General features: G+C 40.8%; 2 protein-coding genes across 3 annotated transcripts; one reads left to right on the top strand and one right to left on the bottom strand.

Annotated features, from left to right (window-relative positions):
- Window positions 1–342: 342 nt before the first annotated feature.
- On the bottom strand, window positions 343–5,595 carry LOC311001578 (uncharacterized protein). 2 transcript variants are annotated; one of them, XM_083992662.1, is made up of 6 exons: window positions 5,288–5,595; window positions 5,006–5,125; window positions 4,387–4,554; window positions 1,674–1,931; window positions 1,502–1,541; window positions 343–1,308 (listed from the first exon to the last, which is right to left on the bottom strand). In XM_083992662.1, the coding sequence occupies exons 1-5, from the start codon at window positions 5,562–5,564 to the stop codon at window positions 1,525–1,527; spliced, it is 840 nt and encodes a 279-aa protein (XP_083848788.1). In that variant the 5' UTR covers window positions 5,565–5,595; the 3' UTR covers window positions 343–1,308; window positions 1,502–1,524. The 2 variants fall into 2 exon arrangements, with proteins under 2 accessions (XP_083848788.1, XP_083848789.1); XM_083992663.1 differs by having other exon boundaries at window positions 343–1,303.
- A 4,418-nt stretch (window positions 5,596–10,013) lies between these two features.
- Window positions 10,014–21,650, top strand: LOC311001336 (uncharacterized protein). Its single transcript, XM_083992395.1, has 9 exons — window positions 10,014–10,060; window positions 13,556–13,600; window positions 13,691–13,951; window positions 15,812–16,048; window positions 16,800–17,120; window positions 20,745–20,786; window positions 21,102–21,143; window positions 21,269–21,385; window positions 21,489–21,650. Exons 1-9 carry the CDS (start codon window positions 10,030–10,032, stop codon window positions 21,584–21,586), a joined length of 1,194 nt encoding a protein of 397 aa, XP_083848521.1. The 5' UTR covers window positions 10,014–10,029; the 3' UTR covers window positions 21,587–21,650.
- Window positions 21,651–23,551: the final 1,901 nt, after the last annotated feature.

The raw sequence follows: 23,551 nt of genomic DNA, 5'->3' as shown, positions 1-23,551 counted from the left end.
TGTAGCGTATTGCCCCCAAATCAATCTGCGGCTCTTAATCTCAGCAATCTAAAAGTAGCTCTGAGAACGAGCCGTTTCTGTGTCCGCACCTTGAAATGCAAATAACATAATTTACTGTGGTAGAAGGAGAAACATGGAGAGACTCCCACAGCCATCAGAAAGCTCTGTGTGAAACTCTGTCAAATAAAAAAACAAGTGAAACTGAGGAGCAGCATATACTATGCACGGTGTGGATTTTGATGAGAAGCGGTACCGGAGAATATTAGCTATTATTATTATTGTAGATCTCAAAAAAGTGAAGCAATCAAGCAACAGGAACACATGTATGCTACAAAACCAGTATAAAGTGGATTTTGCATATTATGGGCCCTTTAATACAGATGTGGTTTTTCCAATACAAAATACTGTAACCGTACTATACATTGCAATTTATCCCTTTCACTCATGTCAACATCACAGTCACATCCTGCTCTTGCTGGCCTCTGTTATTAAATAAAGTTAGGTGCTAAACAATAAACCATCTAAAAACCAAAAGAATGCCATCCCTGACACTCAGAACATTAACGAAACACAGACAAAACATTTCACAGACATATTTCAAAATGACAGTTATAGAAGTGAGATAAAGAAACTGCACACAATGCTTAGTTTCTGCTGGCTTCTTTGAGAATTAAGCAGCAAGAGCTTATCCTTCTTGTCTATGCAGACATAGGCTACTATATCAATCACAATCATCTGTTAAGAAAGGGCTCATCCATCCATCAATCAATCAATCAATCACATGTGCACACAAATTCATATGGCTACATATTGCACTTCACATATTCTTCACAATCAGGAGGTGGGAATCGAACCATTGACCTTCTGCTCATACTATAAACATACTCCCTTTGGACGCGTCACTGATGAGCAGAAACATTCAGTGCAGTTAAAGCTTTTAAACAGTACATGATTCTGACCTGAGCGGTCAGTTCCAGTGATTATTTTTTAAAATAAAGGAGTCATCACCCGGAAATCACATTTTTCCTTCTTATAAAATGTTATCAATTATCAAATACCTCCATACTGCTCGTATGTAACCCCCCCCCGTAACTCAGAGAAGCCATGGAGGACTGAAACTTCTCCCAGCCCTTAGTCGACATGAGGGTGAGTAGATAATGAGTGAAATTTCAATTTTGGGTGAACTATCCCTTTAAGGCATTTTTTGGTCACTGTAAAATAATGGAAAAAACAAACATAAAACAGGAACTGTCTTGGTTGGCCATCAGTCATCCTTCTCCTCCTCCTCCTCCTCCTTTCAGATCTTTACTGAAAAGAACAGAGGACAGTCCTTCATTAACAGCCAGTAACAAAATGTTCTGTAATTAGTCAGACAGAGCAGAGACAGGACTACAGCGCTCTCTACTGGCCGTTTGTAGACAGTGTGATGTAATGAAAACAACCAGTGGGAAGAGAGCATCACAAGCACAGTAGCTGTATAGATGGTAGCAAGTGCACTGACCTCTGGTCTGTGGTCTTCTTCCTTCAGAAGCAGAATCGCTCTGCAAAGGGAGCAGAGGGCAGATATATAAAACCGGTTCATTTGCATTAATTTCTCAAGACATGAAAGAAATGATTTTCGTTTCATGATATATTATAGCAACTCAGAGAATTGTAAAGGAGAAAAAACTGACTTTTGACCACGAGCTCCACTTCATGGCGAAGGGTGTTTCCACCTCTGCGGACAGTGCAGAGGTAGATGCCGCTGTCATCAGGGCGGGGACGAGTCAGGGTCAAAGTGAGGCCGTTGTTCTGTAGGTCTGGCATCTGCGTGCGCTCACGGTAGGACTCGTGTGGGGTCTCTGGCTCGTTCGGTCCGATCTCATGCCGGTAGACGACCTTAGGTTCATCAGACATCAACACCCCTCCTTCCTCTTCATTACGTTGATTGGCTTTGAAAGACAAGTCAAGACAAGTTTTCACACCATCCATTGGACAAAATGATTGACAGATTGCACAAGTGTCAGTCTGTTAGCATGATCCAAAATCATCACGTGTTTCTTCCCAAATTAGTTTCAGTGATTTTACTTTATGTATTACAAATCACAATCAGCCTTATTGACCATGTTATTGTGGATACACCAGCCATTTGAAACCAGGCACCAGTGGTTGTCAGGTGATCAGGAAGGTGCACACAGCAAACAGAAACAGGTGGAGGAGTTAGTAAAGGACCAGAAAGGTTAAAAAGAGAAGCTTCTATCTCCAATCGCTTTGACTAAACTGTCTGAAAGGTCTACTGCTTCAGTTTAGCCTTGTTTCACACTGGTGCACAGCCCTTAGCCACCTTGCTACACCATCAATTAACTACAGTTATTTACACATCTCATGCCAACACATCTAATAAATTTAATAAATGCTATTTTTAAGTAACTCATTTTCACCATGCACAAACAAAGATCAAAAACTTTGTCAAGTATTCACAAATTTGTCAAGTTAGTATCTAACTTTACTTGCTATTTCTACCATGTTTCTAACTGAATGTGTTTTTGTATGAATATCAAAAAGACATACAGTATAAAAGACAAAAAAAGACATGTGTAATTACATCCAAATATGTACAACAAAATGTATGTACTTAATTCTCTAAGTTCTTATTAATGCATTTTTGTTTCTGCTCCATAAATTGCTTCTTTGTGTATTTATTTATTAACAATTGTGTTTCTTTGTCTTTTATTTGCGTGAACTACAGTCGGCACACTAATAACGGTGACAACTCACAGACTTTACCTGAGCTTGGCTTGGTAAAAGAGTAGGGAAAAGTTAAAGAGAGTTGCAGCAAGAAGAAGAGCAGAGATGTGATCTGAAGGGAGGAGAGAGCACAGTAGAAACACACTGATTGGCACCCATCTGATTTAGATGTTCAGACAAAACACAACATGGACCACAACTCACCTGTACTTATATGACCTTACCAGGTGAAGATCAAAAAGCTGCCTGAGAGCATCAGAAATGTGTTTATCAAAAAACATTAATTTTGGTGAAGTGAAGCTTTATGAACCAGAGAAAGTGTTTTTACAGCAACATTTTATCCATCTCTCTACTGTCTATACTGCTTTTTTGCACGGAGTTGCCGCAGCCAATCCCAGCTGGGGTTCACTCTGGACAGGTTACGAGTCTACAACACACTCCCACATTAACTACTACAGACAATAACTACAGAGTCACAAATCAACCTAGTGTGCATGTTCTTGGACTGTGGGGGGAATGTGGTTCTATCACAGCTCAACACACATAGTAGAAGTGCTCGTAGCAGACGTACTGAGCTCTGATGTACACACAGTTAATCCATAAATATTTGGACTTTTTCACCATGGCAATGACCTTGCGATCCACAACTGTTGTCTTTCATGGACGTCCAGGCCTTTTAGTTTTGCTGAGCTCACCAGTGCATCCTTTTTTCCTCAGAATGTAGCCTACCCAATTGTGGATTTTCTCCAGCTTTCCTCCAGTATAGATGTGGATACTACTTATAGATAGAGCCAGATGGTAGAGGCCACCTCATCAGTTTGCAAGATTGCTTGAACAGGGTATATACAGGAATCTTGAAGTTAATTCTAAAACCTTTTCACTTTCACACACTTTCACTCACCACTTACTTCAAGCTGTAACCATTTACATCAGTGACACTTTTAACTTAACAGTTCTAGTTTGTGATAAAGACTATAGACCACTATGATACAACAGGAATCAAAATAGGCTAGGATAATAAATAAAAGTTATAAGAGTTTATAATAAAAAAAACAAAAAAACATTGCTCCACTCTCAAAAAACTAAAACAACCATCTTCTTTTCTTTTCTATGTACCGGTTCATCTTTGTTCTTTAATAAAATGAATAAATTCACACACTTTCACAATGTTTTTTAGGACTCAAACTCTCTGACAGCTAATTCAGAAAAAATACCATCAAAATGTAAGTCGTGAAAAGACTTTTTAATACTTTTTAAGGGTCTTAGTTTTCCCAAAATTGATTTATCACCTTTTAATACTTTTCAAGACCCCGCGGATACCCTGTTGAAAGACATCAAATCCTGGATCTCCTCTGACTTCCTGCTCCTATAAAATCAGTGCTTTCTATGGCATCATCCTAAACTGGAGCACAACTGCAAGAAACCTCTTTGTCATATTTGGCCAGGATCTCTCTTCAGCGCCCACATGAAACATGTCACTAGGAATGCCTTCTTTCACCTGCGCAATATAGCTAAAATGAGGAATATCCTCTCCCAGAGTAAAGCAGAGAGTCTGCACCAGTCCATTAAATAACTATAATTTGAATATATTTCACAGGTTAAGTAACAAAACATGCGTCAGTGTCCCAATATATGGACCAAGCTGTACTGTGAACTGACCTGCGTTGGGACCGTGACCATTGGCAGGCTGAGAGACCACCCTGGGTTCAGAGCCAAAACGCAGCCACTCCACGATGTCGCCTTGAAGAAGGTCGGTTGTGATCTGGGATGCCAGCTTCACAGACGACACCCCCTCTCTCACGATGATCTTGCCGACTGAAGCAACAGCTGAAAAAGAGCAATGACGATAAGGTTGTGTCTCTTTCGATCTAGAAGTGCATTGTTTTTATTTATTTCTTTGTCTACCAGCAAGCACTTTTTAATCTGTTATTTTGCCCAGCAGACAGAGAGCACAGCAGCTTCTTTTTAGAGTATTTTTATGAATAGTGTATTTTCTTCTTTGTATAATTTCTTGCATAGCTATGTATTTAGTTAGTATTCAATGTCCTGCTTTTTCTTTTTTTCTTCTTTTAAGGCTGCTGTCACAAACTAATTTCCCCTCGGGGATAAATAAAGAATAATCTAAAAGGTGCACTATGTGAAGCTTGAAATGAAGCTAGAACAGCTTTCCACCTCTTCAGTATGCTGACTTACATCTAATAATTAGGAGAGATTGTGAAAATGCAAAACAAATATATATGCAAACAAGATGATTGAGACAAGTTTATGAGCAACATACCTGCCCTGGTCTTCTTCCAATAACGGCATGCTGTAAAAGCAGCCATGACAATGAGGATGGCGATGACGAAGCCAAGCAGAAAAACATCCCAGGAACCGGAGAACCTGTTTCCAAATGTTTCTGCGGAAACAAGATAGCAAGATCCACTTTTTATTGCGTTAACTTACAAATCACATTTACCTTTATCTCTGATCTCTAGCTGAAGCTCTAAGATGTGTTATCTCCAGCAGAAACCTGAGCTCTAACCCACATCAACAGTTGAGGTTTTAGTTTGCTCCTGACCTTTCACATCCAGCTGGATCAGTATCTTGTTCACTTCCACTCCCAGTTCACGCAGGATGAAGGTGTAGTTGCCGCTGTCACTGATTTGTGGTTCACGTAGAAAGAGGCAGCCATCACTCCACGATGTACGGCCTTTGAACCGGCCGTTTAACTTTTCGTACCGGTCGCGTCCCTGCTCTTGAATGTAGACATAGCGATTGAGGTCATCATGGGAAACCGTAACTGTTGAAGTTGTCTTATTATAACCAATAAAGTGGCTGGGTAGGATGACGGTCATTGCTCCCACAAAGGCCTCCACCACCTGTCTGACAGCTGAAAGACAAACAGCAGTTATTACTGGTTTCATTGTTGATAATATGTGTCTGAATCCAGAGAAAAGAGGCCATAAGAGCAGCAGAAGTGCAGCGCCACTTTATTTACCAGGTTTCTCATAGGACGACACAAAGTGTTTAGTTCCAACAATGAGTCACAATTCTTAATTCTCTCTTTCTGATGGCCTGATATCTCATTTCATTTTTTTCTAGCGTGCGTTCACTTTTTTGGGATCTACAATAATAATAATAATGCATAGTGCATAGTTTGTTCTGCTCCTCAGTTTCACTTGTTTTTTTATTTGACAGAGTTTCACACAGAGCTTTCTGATGGCTGTGGGAGTCTCTCCATGTTTCTCCTTCTACCACAGTAAATTATGTTATTTGCATTTCAAGGTGCGGACACAGAAACGGCTCGTTCTCAGAGCTACTTTTAGATTGCTGAGATTAAGAGCCGCAGATTGATTTGGGGGCAATACGCTACAAATACAATGTGGTTGGTTGGACCACTTAGACCTATATGAAATGGTTGAAAAAAAGCGTAATATGGGACCTTTAATTTTATCATTTTCCCATTAGTTCATCAATTGTTAGGAGACAGAAGTTTGTATTCAAAAGGGGTTACTTCCTGTTGGGATTTGTACACTAAATTGACATTTTCAACGTGCCTTCGGTTTTAAAACCATTTGGTACCACACCCATGAAAATGTGAATTTCAACCTGCGTGTGTGTGTGTGTGTGTGTGTGTGTGTGTGTGTGTGTGTGTGTGTGTGTGTGTGTGTGTGTGTGTGTGTGTGTGTTTTGACTTTTTGAGCTTCTTCAGAGGCCTTCAAGATAGTGATAAACAGAGAGAGAAAAGAAAACACTGGAATACAGCCTGACAACCATTTAGCCTACTCCGAATGTTGTCTGCATTCTGGTTCCGGTCTATTAAAAGAGTAAAAGTGTTCACCGTTATAAAACGTATAACATAATAGACAATAACTTGCAATACAATTAAATACAATAAAAGAAAAAGGTTAACTTAATGGCTCGGTAATTTTCTTGTAAATGATATTCCTTACATTAAAAGTTTCACCACATTTTATTAGCTTGGTGCTTTTATTTTGACAGAAAGGCCTGTCTCTCTCGCCCTGGTTCCGGCTGCTTTACCAAAACAGCGAGTCAACCGCCCCAAACTACCGTCTACGTCGTCTGTTCTTCTGGAGGATACAACTCATATTTCTATACTAAGGGACCGGCAGACCGCGGATATCGCCCAGGATCGAGAAATGAACCTCATCTGAAATGTTTTTTAAGACGTCGGGGATAATGCTAGTTCTGCGCCGGAAGTTAGCAGCGTCGACTCCCATTTGCTAGCTAACAAGCTAACTTAGCTTAAAAGTTAACTCTCAACGGTCAGAAAATATGTGAGAAAATACCCTAAGGAAACAGGGTTAATGGACAGGATTTAGTTATTATTAGTGTTGTTATATTTTCTCTTTTTTTTTTCTCCTTTCGTTTCCTGCTGGTTGAATGTAAGTTACCACACTCCAATCCGGTAGGTGGCGCAATGCACCATTAAGATGGATGCCAGTCGCCGTTCAAATCCATCAGAAGAAGATGAAGCAGCAGCTTGACCTTGTCTGTGGCGCCTGCTCCTCTAATACATCCATGCTGCTCCTATCTAATCTGTCAGTTCGCTGCAAATCCAAGCAGGTAGAGTGAAGCGTTGGAGCATTAAGCCGAAACCCGACCATCACACCGTTATGTTGTTATTATGCCGTTGGGAAGACGGTGTTAGCGGCCAGCGGCTAGCGGACGCTAACTGCTACACTGCCATTATGCACAGTATCTACTATGCCGCTAGCCGAGGTCAGCAATGTCAGCTCGCTACCGTCAGGAACCCCCGTACTTGACTTGTTACCTTTAGTTTTTGGTTACGGTCGGCGACTCCAGAGCTTCACTCAACTGTATTTCTTACATGGCAAATGTCCGGCTGGTTAAATAACCTCGTAAACAGAGCAGAAATCGGTATAGTAGCCGGCGCTTACCTTGGACCTGCATCTTGGTTGACACAAATAGCTGACTCCGGTAACTTCTGGGAAGATGAAATGAGTCATATTATATATGGGGGGGGCGTGAGAATACGAATATCCTGGAGGAAGGGCCAGTTGTCCAGAGCCAATATTAGAGGATAGTTCAAGACATTTGGTTGTATGTTTGCAACGACAGTAAAAGTATTCTATTTTTATTTTTTAATGCTTTGATAAACCTGCTCTGTTTTACAGTGTCCATTGTTATTGTTAATGATTGATTTTTATTTGTAAATAATGCTTCTCAGATGGAACCCTGTCGTTTCTTTATCTGTTCAAAAACGTTGTCTTTTCTAAAACTTTTTTTATTATTATTATTTTTTTACAAAATAAATGTGATTATTAAACAGTAATCCCTGGTCTGTGCGTTGTTGTTGTTGCCACCACGATTCTGATTCCGTTTACTCACCTAAACGTGGTTTTAAAACGTTTTCTGGTCAGACACAAGTTTATTATGACTCGACATATGGCATTTGAGTTATGATAACACGGAGGAGCATTTTGTTTTGGTTCCACACGTGTGGGACTGAAATGAATGACCACCACGCACTTTAGCTTGTTGTGCCGACACTCATCTATCTTTTTTTCCCCCTTTGCGCTCGTTTTATTGTTTCTGAACACAACTTACGGCACTCTTTAAGTTAAGTCCACAAGTGTCTATCACTCAGGCTTGCCACAAGGCGTTTCGCTATAGCTAATACTCCCCGCATTGACCTTTAAACCGCTAGCATGTAGCATTATAGCTATGGTATCTCTGCTTATCCGTCTCTGTTGCTCCGTGGCCCTGATGATCGGCCAGTCCTCTGCCTCGTTTACTAATAATGACATAATAAGTGTAGTCGTTTTTGTTTTGTAAATTAATTCGCTACATTAGCTTTTCAGACCCCCGTGTTCAGTGTCAAACTAGCTTAGCCGACCTAGCTTAGCCACCGCAGGCATGTTGCGTTCGAGACGACTCGGAACAAACCATTCGGGAAACTTAAACTTAAAAAAAAAAAACTAGTCCCGTCTTCAGTCTGACGTCTCAATAAAAAACGTCGATGAAATGCTTTTTTGTTTTTAAATGCCAAAATACATTACAACAGCTTTATGAAATATGTGGAACCAATAAATTCATTTCTCTTCGATTTTTAAATGATCTGTTATATATTTTTTTAATTGTTTTTTTTGTGTCCTTTAATGTCTAAATGCCTTAGCTACGTGAAGCACTTTGAATGCAAAGTCTGCCCCGGTCCGCCGTGTCAAATTGTGTTATTCTGCGTTATTGCTTGGTCTCGAACACTTTGAAGACTGAAATCTGAGTTTTCTACTGGGAGTTCCGAGTTGTCTTGAACGCAGCAGTAGTCTTTCTATCGCTGTGTGGAAAGCCTGGTCTACTGATTTGAAATAAAGCTTTGAAAAAGATATATATTATGCAGTTTGCTCCTAAGCCAGTCTGCCCAGTGCCCACCATGTTCCTCAGCATCATTGCAAATGAGGGAAACCTCAATGATTTTCGAGGCTTAAATAAATAAAGGTTTGAATTGAGTTCCCATTAAGTTGGCCTGCTCACCAGAAGCTGGCTATACATTTGAACTATCCCATATTATCACATATTCCATGTTGTAAACTGTTTTCATGTATGCACACAACATCTATTTCATGTCTGCCTGTCCTGGGTGACTGTCGCTCACCCTGAGGTTGGTTCTCCAGTCTTTTTTTCCTCCTTTTTATTTGATTGCAAAATAAAAAAAACTGTTATATCATTCCATCCAAATTTTAACAAATGTCTGTTTGTTGCTAAGAGTTGTTTGTTGGGCAGATAGGACTATGCGGATGTCTGGGGTCATCCACTGACAGTCCAAAGGCTTGTACCTGAACATGATAAGACCTGGAATAATCTCCATGATAATGTCAGACAAGGTTTAAAGGGATAGTTCACTCAAAATTGAAATTTCAATTTGACTATTCTTGAAACGTGTCTGTTAAACCAGGTTAAAAGAATAGTTCACCCAAAATTGAAGTTTCACTCATTATCTCCTCACCCTCATGTGGACTAAGGGCTGGGAGAAGTTTCAGAGTCCTCCGTGGCTTCTCTGAGTTACAGGGGGTCTCGTTTCACGTTTCAAGAATAGTCAAATGTTGAATCATTGGCTTGTGTGAAAACAAACCAAAATGTGCTTATTGTTTCCCCTGATGTTTACTACTTCACCTGGTGTCTGCACTCATCACTCGCACCTTCTGTTCTATATACATGTAGAACAGGATAGATAGAGAACAGAACGGATGCACTGAAGGCGATGCATTGAAGGTCTTCATAAGGAAGTGGGGAGGCTCGGGCTGTCACACTTCACACTTCACAGTTCAGACTGACAACATGACGGTTTCATCTCCCTCTCCGCTGCCCGGTGAGTTCATCCCACATCTACATTTATTAGGCTGCAGTTCAAATGGAGAAACAGTTCCACTATATTCAATGTCATAGTGTCGTCCAGTGGCTGTTTCTTGTTTCAGACAAGTTGTAAACACTAAACCCGGAGATGAACATTGTAATTCTTAGCTCCTCTGAGGTTTTTTTTTTAGGTGATACACAACATTTTTAGTGCATCTCTTCAATTGTTGTGGCATGAGTCATGAAGGGGGATGAGAAATATCCTCATGGCTCAGTCACAATTCATGTTGTTAGGTTGCCTCAGTTATACTGATTATATTCATAAATTCATATGTTAAGGCTCTATTGTGCACATTGCACCTAACTATAAAAGTGGGCACCAATCAGTTATTGGATTAAAGTGATCAGTATATTTGTTACATAAATTTATGTTGAGTTACGGACATTTCACGAGGGATTGATTGACAAATCAGTTGAAGGCTAACTTTCACTCAGTCTGCTTCATTTCTAAATATTAATTGATTAATATTAAATAGTGAACATTGGTATAATCCAGGTCATCCTGGGCACAAGGAACTCTCGTTACTTTGTTAAACTAGGCAAAGTCCAAAAGTGGCTCAGGGCCACAGAGACAAAGTGACTTTCTGACCACAGCATACCTTACCTTAACATAATAATACTTTTATATATCATAGGCAGGTTTGCATTTCAACCACAACTGTGAACCTTCAACGGAAGTGAAATGTGCATTAGATGCGTCTTCACACAGGAAGCCTCAGATGTTCAGTGGAAGCACATGCACACATACTATCCTATTGTAATATGTGGTCATCATGAATATCTGAGCTCAGTCTGATTTCTTAAGACAAATAAAAACTCTTCACACCAAAAGTCTCACTTACATAATGCAATAATTAATGCATTACAAAAACAAGTTTTATAAGGCCATAATGTGGCAAGTGAAGGGGAAATCTCACCAGTTTATACTGAGTCCCCCTTTATACTTTACCTCAGTCACTGAGATACTGACTGGCTATCAGGTGTGTCTCTGACCACATGGGCACTGAGGGCGTAAGTGAATGAGACATTTTCAGTGGATGCATGGGTGAATAAGATAACACAACATAAGACAAGACGACACAAGACAACACAACATAAGATAGGGTGAACAGAAGGTGTGAAAACAGCATTTCCTGATGACACCTCTATGGTTCTTAGTCGCATGTTGACCAGAGCAGCAGCTGAAAGTACAGGAAATAATGCAACAACCTCAACAAGGAGTCCTCTCAGAAACTGAAGAACAGATCTAACTTACTCAGCTACAGAATAGATTTTAAAGTTCTGCTACTGGTTTACAAATCACTGAATGGTTTAGGTCCAGAATACATGAATGACATGTTAGTAGAGTCTAAACCCAGTAGAGCTCTGAGATCTACTGACTCAGGTCAGATAGTGGAGCTCAGAGTTCAGACCAGACATGGTGAAGCAGCATTTAGCTGTTATGCTGCACACAAGTGGAACAAACGGGGTCATTCCTATGTTCCCACAGCCCTATGTTCCCACATTTCTAACTTTTGTTGTCACTGAAAATTAGGCCCTATGTCCCCACAGCCCTTTGGTCCCACCATTGGTTGGGTTTAGGCAATGAAGAAAAGAGTTGGTTAAGTTTAGTAAAAAGACCCGGTAGAGGCTAGACAGGCCAGATAGATAGAGTCCAGATAGGTAGAGAGAGTCCAGTGGGAACATAGGGCTGAGGGAACATAGGGCTGTGGGAACATAGGCACGCTCCCGAACAAACTACCAGCAGAACTGAGATCAGCCCCAACTGTAAACACTTTTAAATCCAGGTTAAAAACATTTCTCTTTTCACGTGCTTATAGCTGAGAACTTAAAACTTTATCTATTTTCTATTCTTTTACTTGTATTTTAAAGCAGATATCAGTGGAATGTTTTTGTTAATATAAGTCCTAAATAGTCCTATTTTCCGTCAGCAATCACTTACATGAAGTATTTCAGCCTAAACACGAGTCTCTCCGTCACTCTGCTCTGCTGTAACCCGATGAGAAAATTTTCCTTGTGGGATACAAGTGTTATCCAATGAGGAGAGAGAACGGCATGAAGGGCTGTGTGTGCAGCCAAGGGATGCGCGTGAATGTGGTGACGTAGCACGAGGACCAATTGATGCCTGACAAGGGCGGGGGCTGCTAACTCATGGTGCGTTCAAAGAAACTCGTACTTTGTGTTTTTCCTTCCTGTGAAGTCATACCAGTTCGATCTGGTACGAGTTCACGGGTCGGAAGTTACGAGTGGCCGTTATAGGGAACTTTCACAGACAACAGGATGGTAAAAACACGAGCTACGGGTTACCTGGAACGCTACCAAGTCGTAGTTGTGACTTGAAGCTGTAACTTACGGTTTCAAAAGCCTGCCTTGAACGCAGCATTAGCCGAAACGGCCGTGAAGCTGATATCTGCTTTAACTCTATTTTTAGTGTTTGTTTTTATTCTGTCTTATGCTTCTTCTTTAATGTTTCTTTTATTTTACTTTTATTTGCTCTTGCATTTAACTCTGTTTTTAGTGTTTTGTTTGTTTTTATTCTGTCTTATGCTTCTTTTTTTTAAAAGTTTTGTCTTTATGTAAAGCACATTGAGTTGCCTTGGTATGAAATGCGCTATATAAATAAAGATGCCTTGCCTTGCCTTGCCTTGCCTTACTGAAACGACAGTTTCCTGTGTGAAAGTCCTAACCCTCTGTGCATGACATCATCACCAACATGGCCTGATTATAAAACCTAACTGGTGTTGATGGTTCTTACCTTCTGGCTTTCTACTGCATCCAGTTTGGAAGAGGGCATTCATGTACTCTGCTCCCTCTGGCTGGAACAATCTCCAAAAAACACTAAAACTACAGGCATTCATCACCCTTTCCGATTTTAAAACCAGACTTAACTGCTTTTTAATGGCAAATCATGGAGTGTGTAAATGTTTTACTGTTTAGTATTTTAGCATCACTGGATTAGTGTTCTTTTAGTGTGTTTTGTTGTGCATTGTTCTGTTCTATCTTGGTTGATTTAACATAATCTCTCTTCCCTCAGGATCCCCTGGTACAGCCTCCCCTTGTACCACACCGTCCTCTCTTCCTCCTTCTCTTCCCCCCATATCCCCGTCGGACTGTAGAACTCTGAACGTCATTCATCTTTTCTTTCTTTCTCTCTCTCTTTCTTTCTCTCTCTCTTTTTTCTCTCTCATATTTGTTCCCACTCGTTTGTGTGTATATCTTGTTGCTGCTTTCTTGGCCAGGCCATGCTTGTAAAAGAGATTTTTTTTTATCTCAAGCAATTTGCCTGGTAAAATAAAGGTAAAATAAAAAAAAATAAAAAAAATGTAAAAGTACTGGAAATGACTGTAACTGCTGCTTCTCACTGATTGGAGGAAACCTTTGATGTTTGAGGTGCTACCGGAGGAGCTTCAGACCTTGGACCTTCTTGAATAACCATGTGCTTCTCTTGCAGGCCTGGTTGTTGTTCTGCTGCTGTCCCCACTCACAGTCTGCGCAGGTGAACTTATAAAAGTCAAACATTGTTATAATGAATCTAATCACTGACAGTCTTTTGATAATGAGAACATATTTCCTTGTCCACTCTTAGTCTTCTTGAGCGCGAGTCCAAACCGTCTGCAGTTCCTACCAGAAGAGTCCGTCACTCTAAGCTGCGACGGACACCAGGCCATTAGATGGACAGTGAAGAGGACAACACAGAAGAGGACACAGACCTGTGGTGAAGACTTCGGGCTTCATCATGGATCCTCTTGCATCATCTCAGACTTGTTCTCGTCGTCGGACAGTGGCGTTTACTGGTGTGAAGACAACGATGGGCAGAAGAGTCCTGAAGTCACCATCACTGTGTCAGGTACAGAAACTAGATTCTCACGCCAACAATACTGACCCAACATCATTGCCGTATTGGGGTCAAAAGGTGACACTTGTGTTCATGTAGGTAGGCCTATGTATTTTGTACAAGTTCAGGGGCGGACTGGCCATCTGTACGTTCTGGAGAATACCAGAACGGCAGGACGGCCGCCGCCGGCCGCTGCGCAGCCGTCACAGTTTTTTTTTCTCTTGCTTATCATCTACTGTTGTTTCATGTCCAGACCAATAGGTGGCAACAACACGCCTGCAGGCACATAGATGCGCAAGCTCACTCGTCACTCAGCCGTTGACAGTGAGGAGTGAGTGTGAAGTGTAGCTTCAACTGGTAAAGCACCTCGTCTTGTGATCAAAACTCTTGCTCCTGTGTGGGATCGAATCCCTCCATAACCGTCTGAGTTTGGATAATGCATTTTCTTTCCCCATCATTATGATCACTCTGTCAAAGTTAAAGCGGTAACGCGAAATGCTTTTAACGCTTTTACCGCTTCGACTAGCAATTGTTTTTTTGCCCCAATCGCCGGTTCATTCAGCCTGGGGAGGGAGATGAGAGGGGGAGGGGGGGCGGTGGCGCAGTCTTAGTTATAATGTTACAGAAAACCTGCATGTTTTTTCTCCTCATGTTCCTACACTAAAGAACCTGTTCTTCTTATCACCAAACGAGGCTGCTCTCCCTCTGTCAGCTGATTTTTTAATACCATGAAGAAAGAAACGTCCAGATCTGGATGTTCCTTATGCTTTCCATTCATATTGCTGTTATTTCAAGCAATATATATATGTGTGTGTATATATATATATATATATATATATATATATATATATATATATATATATATATATATATATATATATATATATATATGTATATATATATATATATATATGTATATATATATATATATATATATAATATATATAATGTGTGGCCTCTCTCTATAATGTGTGGCCTCTCTCTGTCAAAAATGCCAGGGCCTATTTTCTGTCCCAGTCCGCCACTGTACAAGTTCAATATCCTGTATTACAGTTTTTCTCCACTGGTTTGGCTCATTTATTGAAACAGAAATTACATTCTCAAAACAACACGGACAAACCTCCAAACCACTTGGCAACTGTTCACAACAGAATTGTATTTCTCGTTCATTTCATCAAATTGCAAATGTCTTCGTTCATCTTTGCAAATGATTAAAGCAGAAGTAAGCGATATTTTTGTGTTAATATAAGTCTTAAATAGTTATATTTCCGACAGCAATCACTTACATAGAGTGTTTGGACTGAAACACGGGTCTCTCAGTCACTCTGCTCTGCTCTGAGCCGAGGAGAAAACCTTTCTCGTATCCTACAAGTTTTATCCAATGAGGAGAGAGAACGGCATGAAGGGGCTGTCCTCTCTGTGTGTGCAGCCAAGGGATGCGCCGTGAATGTGGTGACGTAGGGACGAGGGCTGTTATGGTGCGTTCAAGGAAACTCGTAACTCATGTTTTTCCGACCTATGAAGTCCTACCAGTTTGATCTGGTGCGAGTTCACGGGTCAGAAGTTACGAGTGGCCGTTATAGTGACTTTCACAGGTAAAACAGGTCGGAGAAACACGAGTGGGTTGCCTGGAACGCTACAAAGTCGTAAGTCGTGACTTGAAGCTGTAATTTACGGTTTCAAAAGCCTGCCTGGAACGCAGCATTAGCCAAAACGACCAGATCGCTTACTTCTGCTTTAAGTACAGGTAGCCTGCAGTTAGCACAATTTCCAAGAGAATAGATCTTGTTGATCTAAACTGATTGTTGATTCTCAGTCTAATGGTTGTTCTCTTGGATGGACTGACTCTGTTTGCGCCGCCTTGTTGTTCAGATGTGATCCTGTTGATTCCCCTGCTTCCTGTGACGAGAGGAAGTGATGTCACGCTGCGTTGTAGAGCCAAAGATACGACCATCGGCAAAGCTTATTTCCTCTTTGACGGCGGTGTGATCGGGTCGGGACCTGACGGGGAATTTACCGTCAGCAAAGTGCAACAGAGTCAAGACGGTTTCTACTCCTGTTCCACTGATCTGATTGGACAGTCTCCACGGAGTCGGCTGAGGGTCAGAGGTCAGGAAACCAACATCCACTTCCTGTATTTTATTATATGACTGTCAAGCATATAGTCTACTTGCCAACAATGAGTACCCGGAAATGTTGAGTACCCCTAAGTTTTATGTTAGAAATAGATAGTATGGGTCCCCAGTATTCAGAAACTGCTGGATGCTAACTTATATATATTGGGCAATTAGCATAATTGACATAATTAGCATACATTAGCATAATTGCCTATAGGGGCAATATTTCAACAAAATTGACTTGGCTGATCTGGGCAATATTGGAGTGGACTTAGGGGTTATTGATGATGCTGAATCCATTTCTGACATTTTCAAAATTCAAAATGGCTGTCTAAACCGGAAGTGACCAGATTTTGAATTCCATCAAAATCGGCCCACTGGCGGTTAAAATCTGGTCACTTCCGGTTTAGACAGCCATTTTGAATTTTGAAAATGTCAGAAATGGATTCAGCATCATCAATAACCCCTAAAACCACTCCAATATTGCCCCGATCAGCCAAGTCAATTTTGTTGAAATATTGCCCATATAGGCAATTATGCTAATTTATGCTAATTATGTCAGTTATGCTAATGCCCAATATATATAAGTTAGCATCCGGCAGTTTCTGAATACTGGGGACCCATACTATATATTTCTAACATAAAACTTTGGGGTACTCAACATTTCCAGGTTCACAATGGGGCCCTATGGGCTGGCAAGTAGACTAATAATGTCACTGCTTTTCTTCTGCTTCCTACTACAGATCTTTCTCCTCCCACCACTCCTAAGCTCTCCACCCCTTCCCCTACTCTCCCACTCACCTCTTCCCTCTCTCCTACTACAGATCTTTCTCCTCCCACCACTCCTAGCCTCTCCACACCTTCTCCTACTCCCCCCCTCACCCATCTCCACTCTCCAGCTACAGATCTTCCTCCTCCCACCACTTCCAACCTCTCCACACCGTCTCCTACTGCCCCCTCAGCCGTCTCCTCCGTCCTCCTCCCGGTTGTGGCAGGTCTGTCGTCACTGGTTGTTGTGATTTCGTTCCTGGTTGGAGGCCTGATCCTCTGCAAGAGACAAACAGGTATGAAGGTTAAAGCAAAAAAAGCTTACTTCAGGCACTCCGACGAGCCAAGGAATTCCCTTTAAAAAGCCTTTATTTTAAATTAGGGCATATCTTCTTATTAAAATGTTAGACGCCGACCGGTTTCGACCTCGCCGTCTTCGTCAGGGCGTTTGGAGGTAATACTGTACAGTTTTTCTCAGTTGCTAAAACACTAAACCCTGTTGTCTGAACCAAATTCTCAGTTGCCTGAACCCACTGATTGAATCAGTCTCTTTTGGCAAAACCATCAGCACTTTTCACCTGTTTAGACTTTAACAACTTACCAACACATTTTCATTGTGATGCACCTGTGTTGCATAATGCTGAGCACAGGTGGCAAAAGTCAAACACAACTAAGGCACAAGTTTCACCGGTTGAACACAACAACTCAAAATTTATCACACTTGTGTCCAATGATGTGAGGGAACATATACTGTAGTAGTTCAGGATGAAGTCCTGTGGCCTGATCCAGTACAGAGAAATGATGCTGTGGCTGAGTTGTGCACTTCTCATTTCTATATTTTTGTACTTTATTTTTACGTAGGCTTACTGTGTACAAGTGCTAAATGCACAAGATTTCAGTTTGTCTTTGTACTGTACAAGTGCTACGTGTAAATGTACAAGATTTCTGGTTTTTGTACTTCTTTTTTTTTTTTTGTACTACTATGTACAAGTGCTAAATGCACAGGTTTTTTGTTTTGCAAGAGGAGAAGATGAGAGACAGCAGGGTGAAGGAAGAAAGGATGAGGGAGGGAGGGATGAACTGGGAAGAAAAAAGAAGAAGGAAGGAAAAGGGGATGAAATGGATGTGGAGAGGGAAGGAGGAGGGTGAAAGAAAGGGAAGGAGAGAAGTGCTACAGTGTAAATGCACATGTTTTTAGTTTTGCAACATGCATTTAGCCTACAGTGAACGATAAACATTTATTTCTACAGCTTCATGTCCTGAGCGTTGTGTTTTCTATTTTTCTATGTAGTGTTTAGTGGCTGCTCAGTAGTGTTTTTAATTTTGATTGACTCGGGGCACAATTTGACAACATAGTTCAGTTTTGGGCACAGATTGAACTGTTTTGAGGTGAAAGTTTGGTTTTGCAAGAAGAGTCTGAGGTTTTGTGAATGTAGCTTGAAAATTGGGGTTTGTGTTCACAGTTTAGAGAAAATGAGAGAAGCTTTCGAGAAATGTGTCTTAGCAATCGAGAAAAACTGTAATCAGAGTCAGGTGCACTGATTGCTTTTGTGAATCACCTGCGTTCAGACACCAAGTAGCCTATTACATCACATGACATTTCCAAAAACTCCTGTGAGTACATTTCTACATCAATCGAAAATCACATTGAGGAGTATGTAAAACTTATGTATACATTTTTTAATGAAAAAGAGAAAGAAAAGACATTAATAAATGGTATGAAGGTTGTTCCCACCAGGATAATAACTTTGATAATAACCCAGCAGCCTGTGTTCTGGCAGTGCACTCAATGATGCCATTGCTCGATACAACACCGTTCTTTGCATAGCCTCCTTTTGAGCTTTAGGCAGTTGGTAACGACCTCTTGTGGCATTTCTTGTTTGATACACATGGGTACCAGGGCTTAATGACAGTTGATTATATGAACAGAAGCAGTGGCGTGCACAGACTTTTTGAAGGGCAGGGGCGAAAAGGAAAAAAAAGGGCACCTAATAGCGCGTCCTCGCCACTGAAGAGGGCACTTTAGCACGCGTTTTAGCTCCCAAGAGGCCACTTTAGCACATTTTTGGCTCCTAGATGTGGCTCCTAGAGGGCACTTTCAGGGCTGCCAAGTTTCAGAAAATGACAAGAGTGAGACTGTAGCGACATGGTGCGTTTGGTGGTCGGCGGCGAAAAAAATTTGGCCTTTTTAAACGTTGATTTGGCCTGTTTTATAATATCAATACCTTAAGACTAAAAAACATGGATGTGGCCTGTTGTAACACGTGTTTTGGCTCCCAAGAGGGCACTTTAGCACACGTTTTGGCTTCCAAGGGCACTTTAACATGTGTTTTGGCTTCCAAGAGGGCACTTTAACATGTGTTTTGGCTCCTAGAGGGCACTTTAGCACACGTTTTGGCTCCTAGAGGGCACTTAAGCACGTGTTTTGGCTCCCAAGAGGGCACTTAAGCACGCGTTTCAGTTCCTAGAGGGCACTTTAGCACGCATTGTGGCTCCTAGAGGGCTCTTTAGCACACGTTTTGGCTCCTAGAGGGCACTTTAGCACACGTTTTGGCCCCCATGAGGGCACTTGAGCACACGTTTTAGCTCCTAGAGGGGACTTTAACACACGTTTTGCCCCCCATGAGGACACTTAAGCACGTGTTTTGGCTTCCAAGAGGGCACTTTAACGCGCGTTTTAGCTCCCAGGGGGCACTTTAGCACGCATTTTTCAACAATTGGGCCACGAGGGGGGGCAACCGCCCCCCCTGTGCACGCCACTGAACAGATGGGATATTTTGACATGCATCTCGTTTACATTAGACCGTGATGTACACTTGAGAGCAAGCCGAGCTGCTTTGTTTTGAGCCAGCTGCAGTTTGCACCAGACCAAATCGTTGAGCAGTAGTTTAGATGTAGCGTCTCAATTACTTGTTTGGTCAGTTGCGGTGTTAATGGGATAGTTCAACATTTTAGCAAATCGGCCCATTGCCATTATCGCTATCGTCATAGCAGTAGGTTTGTTACCTTTAATTGTCAGTGCAAGCTATTCCTTGTCCTTGTATCAACAGTTGACGTTTCTCTCAGTCCTCTGAGATGCTCGGAGTGAGTCCAACCTCTCCAGGGTTAGGGAAGTTGGGGAGGTTCGGGGTGGATGAACAATGAGTCTGTCGTACCTGATGTATGCAATGTTCCCTTTGCTCCCTTTCCGCCTTCATGGCAGGGATGAGTTCCTTTCTCTTCAGGCGTTCGGCTTCAGGATAATCCTTGTTGAGGAAGATGTTAGAATTTCTTTCAACCTGTGTCGTCTGGCCATCACAGCCATCTTGTCCTTGAAGCGAAGGAACTTTACCACAATCTGCTTTCATCCTCTCTTTTTCCCATTCGATGGGCCCTTTCCACCTCGACCTTCTACTCATCCATCTGTAGTTTTGTCGTGAGCAGCTCTTTTTGCTCTCCGACTCCTCCCAGCTCTCCCGTAGGGACTCTGGAATGCCATCTATGACTATATTATTGCGTTTCAATTGACCTTCTAGGTAGTCTGATTTCCCACTCATGGTCATGACAGATTCACACACAGTACTAATATCAGTGCGTGCCTCTTTGCTCTAATTTATAAGCTCCTTGCAGGTGTCTCTAAGTTCATCCACTTCTTTTTGTGAGAATTGTAGACTGCTCTTCAGGTCCTGAACCTCTTGTTCCTGTTCATATCATCCATTCTCTTGTTTGTGGAATCAATCAATTGTTATGTCTGTTTAACTTAAAAATGTAGTTGTTTTTTTAACATTAAATGTATCAGATGTGTATAAATTAAGTGAAATCGAGCATTAACCATAACAAAGATCAGATGAACATCTGTCTGGTGCCTTCTTTGGAGGAATCTGGACTTCTCCAGAAGCTGCTATAACTGACAGCTCCTTTGACCTTAAACCTCCTTACAGGCCGGCTGATACAGCTGCTGTCTGGACTGGCACTTTCAGCAGGTGAGCGCCTTCAACCTTAATCAACACTGCCCTCTAGTGGCTGGAAACACCAACAACATTTGGAAGCAGTTGCATCCCAAAACACAATCACAGCTGTTACAGAACAACGACACCTTGTAGCTATTTTGCATCTGTGTAGTTGTTATTTTTTAGTAGTTTTTGCATCTATATTTAGTCATCTTGCAGTCTTTAATGTCACATTATTCTCATTTGTGTCAGTTTTTACTCATTTGACTGAAGTTCTGACATAAAACATAAAGACTTAATTCAGACCTTTGGCTCTTGACTAACCATGTTCTGCTGCTGTTGCTGCAGGTCTGGCTGTTCTGCTGCTGTCTGGACTCACCATGTCTGCAGGTGAACTGATGGAAAACAAATGTTATCCCAAAGAAATCAGTCACTTTCACTTTGATAAAGTATTACAATATTTCCACTGTTCAGCCCGTTGCTCTGCCTCCGTCTGTCTCTGTCCTCTCCTGTAGACGTCTTCCCTCCTTTCTCTGTCCCTGTGCAGAGAGTGCTCTGCCATCTAGTCGTGGTCTGTCCGTACTGCGTCTCAACCGTCCTGATGATATCCATCTACTGCAGCAGGAGGACAGGTAGCAATTTGAACCACTTCACATGTCTAATCCTACTGATACCTGGAACAGTTTGTTCATTGTGCTTATGAAATAAACATAAATAAATGAACTCCATCCACAGGAAACAAACGACACATGTCCATCAAGCTGAACAAGCGTGTTCAAAGCGAAGAATATGCCAACGTCTCAAATGATGTCACCACTGAGCATGACTTCTGAACTAAAGAGGCTGGACTCAATGATAATGATGATAATAAACAAAATCGAAGGTCTGGGATGTCTTTAAAACAAATTTTCATCTTCTCTGCTGCTTTATTGATAGTTTTGCTTATGTGCCGCTTTTGATTTCAGCAACAATAAATGATTTATGTAAAATAAAATTTTACAGTTTATTAGATGAAAGAAATTTGATAATAAAGACAATATCAATAATCTAAGTGTTTGTTTATTAATTTCATATATTACATAGCTATTATACCGTGGACTTTCAAAAATACAGAGATTTCTTTATAATCATTTCCTCAAAAATATAACATCTTATTGTAAATCCAGCTCTTGTACAGTAGATGAGATTTTTTTTTTTTTTTTTTAAAGAAACAAAACGGAGGTCGTTGTTTTTACGGAATAAAAAAATGTTAAAGTGACTTTCGGAAAGCGGTAGTGTTTTCACACTACATTTCCCATGAGCCTCCGCGTGCCGTGCACGGTTAAATTCTTGGACCGGCGCAAGATGGACCAAAGTGAAAGCATTATCAAAGAATGTTTTCATTGATCAAGAATTTATTGATTGATTGATGATTGATTGATTGATTGATTGAAGAATGAAAGTCAGAGATTCAAAGACGATCAGATACTGTCGTAGTTTTGACCATAAACGATGCCAACTAGCAATCCGGCGGCGTTATTCCCATGACCCGCTGGGCAGCATCCGGGAAACCAGGAAATGCTGGGCAAGTCGACCATTAAATAATAATATCAAAATAACTATAAAGACAAAACATTATATTCATTGAAAATGAACCCATTAACAAGTGAGGGTAACGTAGATTCATCCACAGGGCCGGGCAATTTTAAGCAAAATTAGGCAATTTGAAAGTGAAAGTTCCAAAGCTGTAGCACGTTTGATTTGTTGTGAAGTTTCAAAGTGATGAAATTTAGAGGCTTGCTGTAGCGCCGCCATCAGGACTATTGTCTTGCATTTCCAGTTGAGGACATCTGGCATGGGACTGGACCTTTGTGAGAAGTATTGGTAGATTTCTCAAATAGAAACGTTGCACGAGCTGAAGCTTGAACTCACAATCTTCAACACCAACAACCATCTTCTATCTCACTTAGCCAATCGTCCAGAGGAAATGTCACGTGTAGAGCTCAAAACCTCCACATCTCTCTCTATTAAAAAGCGGCAGTATTACTCATTACATGTGAAATTAGGTTCATGTAGTCAAAAACAATTCTTGTTTTATTTTTCTAAAATTAAGCACTTTCTCTAAGAAGCACAATCAAAAACGTTTTGCAATGAACAAATAATTAAAATATTGATTTGATTTGATTTGAAAAGAAAATGTATTCAGTGTGTGTGTTCTTTCGTCTATTTTATTATTGATTTATAATCTACAATCACATGAGACACAAACGCTGATGCAACAAAAATCCTACTTAAAGGCACTGAAAAAAATAGACATTATGATGCTTCAGACTTTTTTGTATAGATTTACAACTTTAATTTGATAAACAAGAAACCGTGGAAGATTCATAAGCAAAGTGACAATATATCTTAAAATATAAAAACTAATCCTAAACCAGTTGTAATCATTAAACCCAAAACTTAAGAGAAAATGGTATTCCAATTTAAAATGAATGAACCCTCAATTTGTTTAGTAACAAAACAAATGATGTTTCCACAAAGTACAATAATACCAGAAAGAGATTTTACAGAATTTGTTACCCTTTGATAATAACTATAAAAATGTAACACGATTCATTATTTTCAACTTGTAACTGCAACCTCACAAACTGCTGCAGCTTTCAGTAACATTCCTGAGTTTATATGTACTCAGCGCTTTTCATGTCATCCAACGCGCTTGAAACCATTATTTATTTATACAACATTCTTGTTTGCACGTAAAGATCTTCTTGTTGACAAAATCTCGTCAAAAAACTGCAACTAAATGATTTAAGGTGTCT

The sequence above is a fragment of the Trachurus trachurus genome (assembly GCF_905171665.1).
Source record: "Trachurus trachurus genome assembly, chromosome: 18".
In the NCBI taxonomy this organism is placed as follows: Eukaryota; Metazoa; Chordata; class Actinopteri; order Carangiformes; family Carangidae; genus Trachurus; species Trachurus trachurus.
This window is presented reverse-complemented; position numbering and strand designations above follow the sequence as displayed.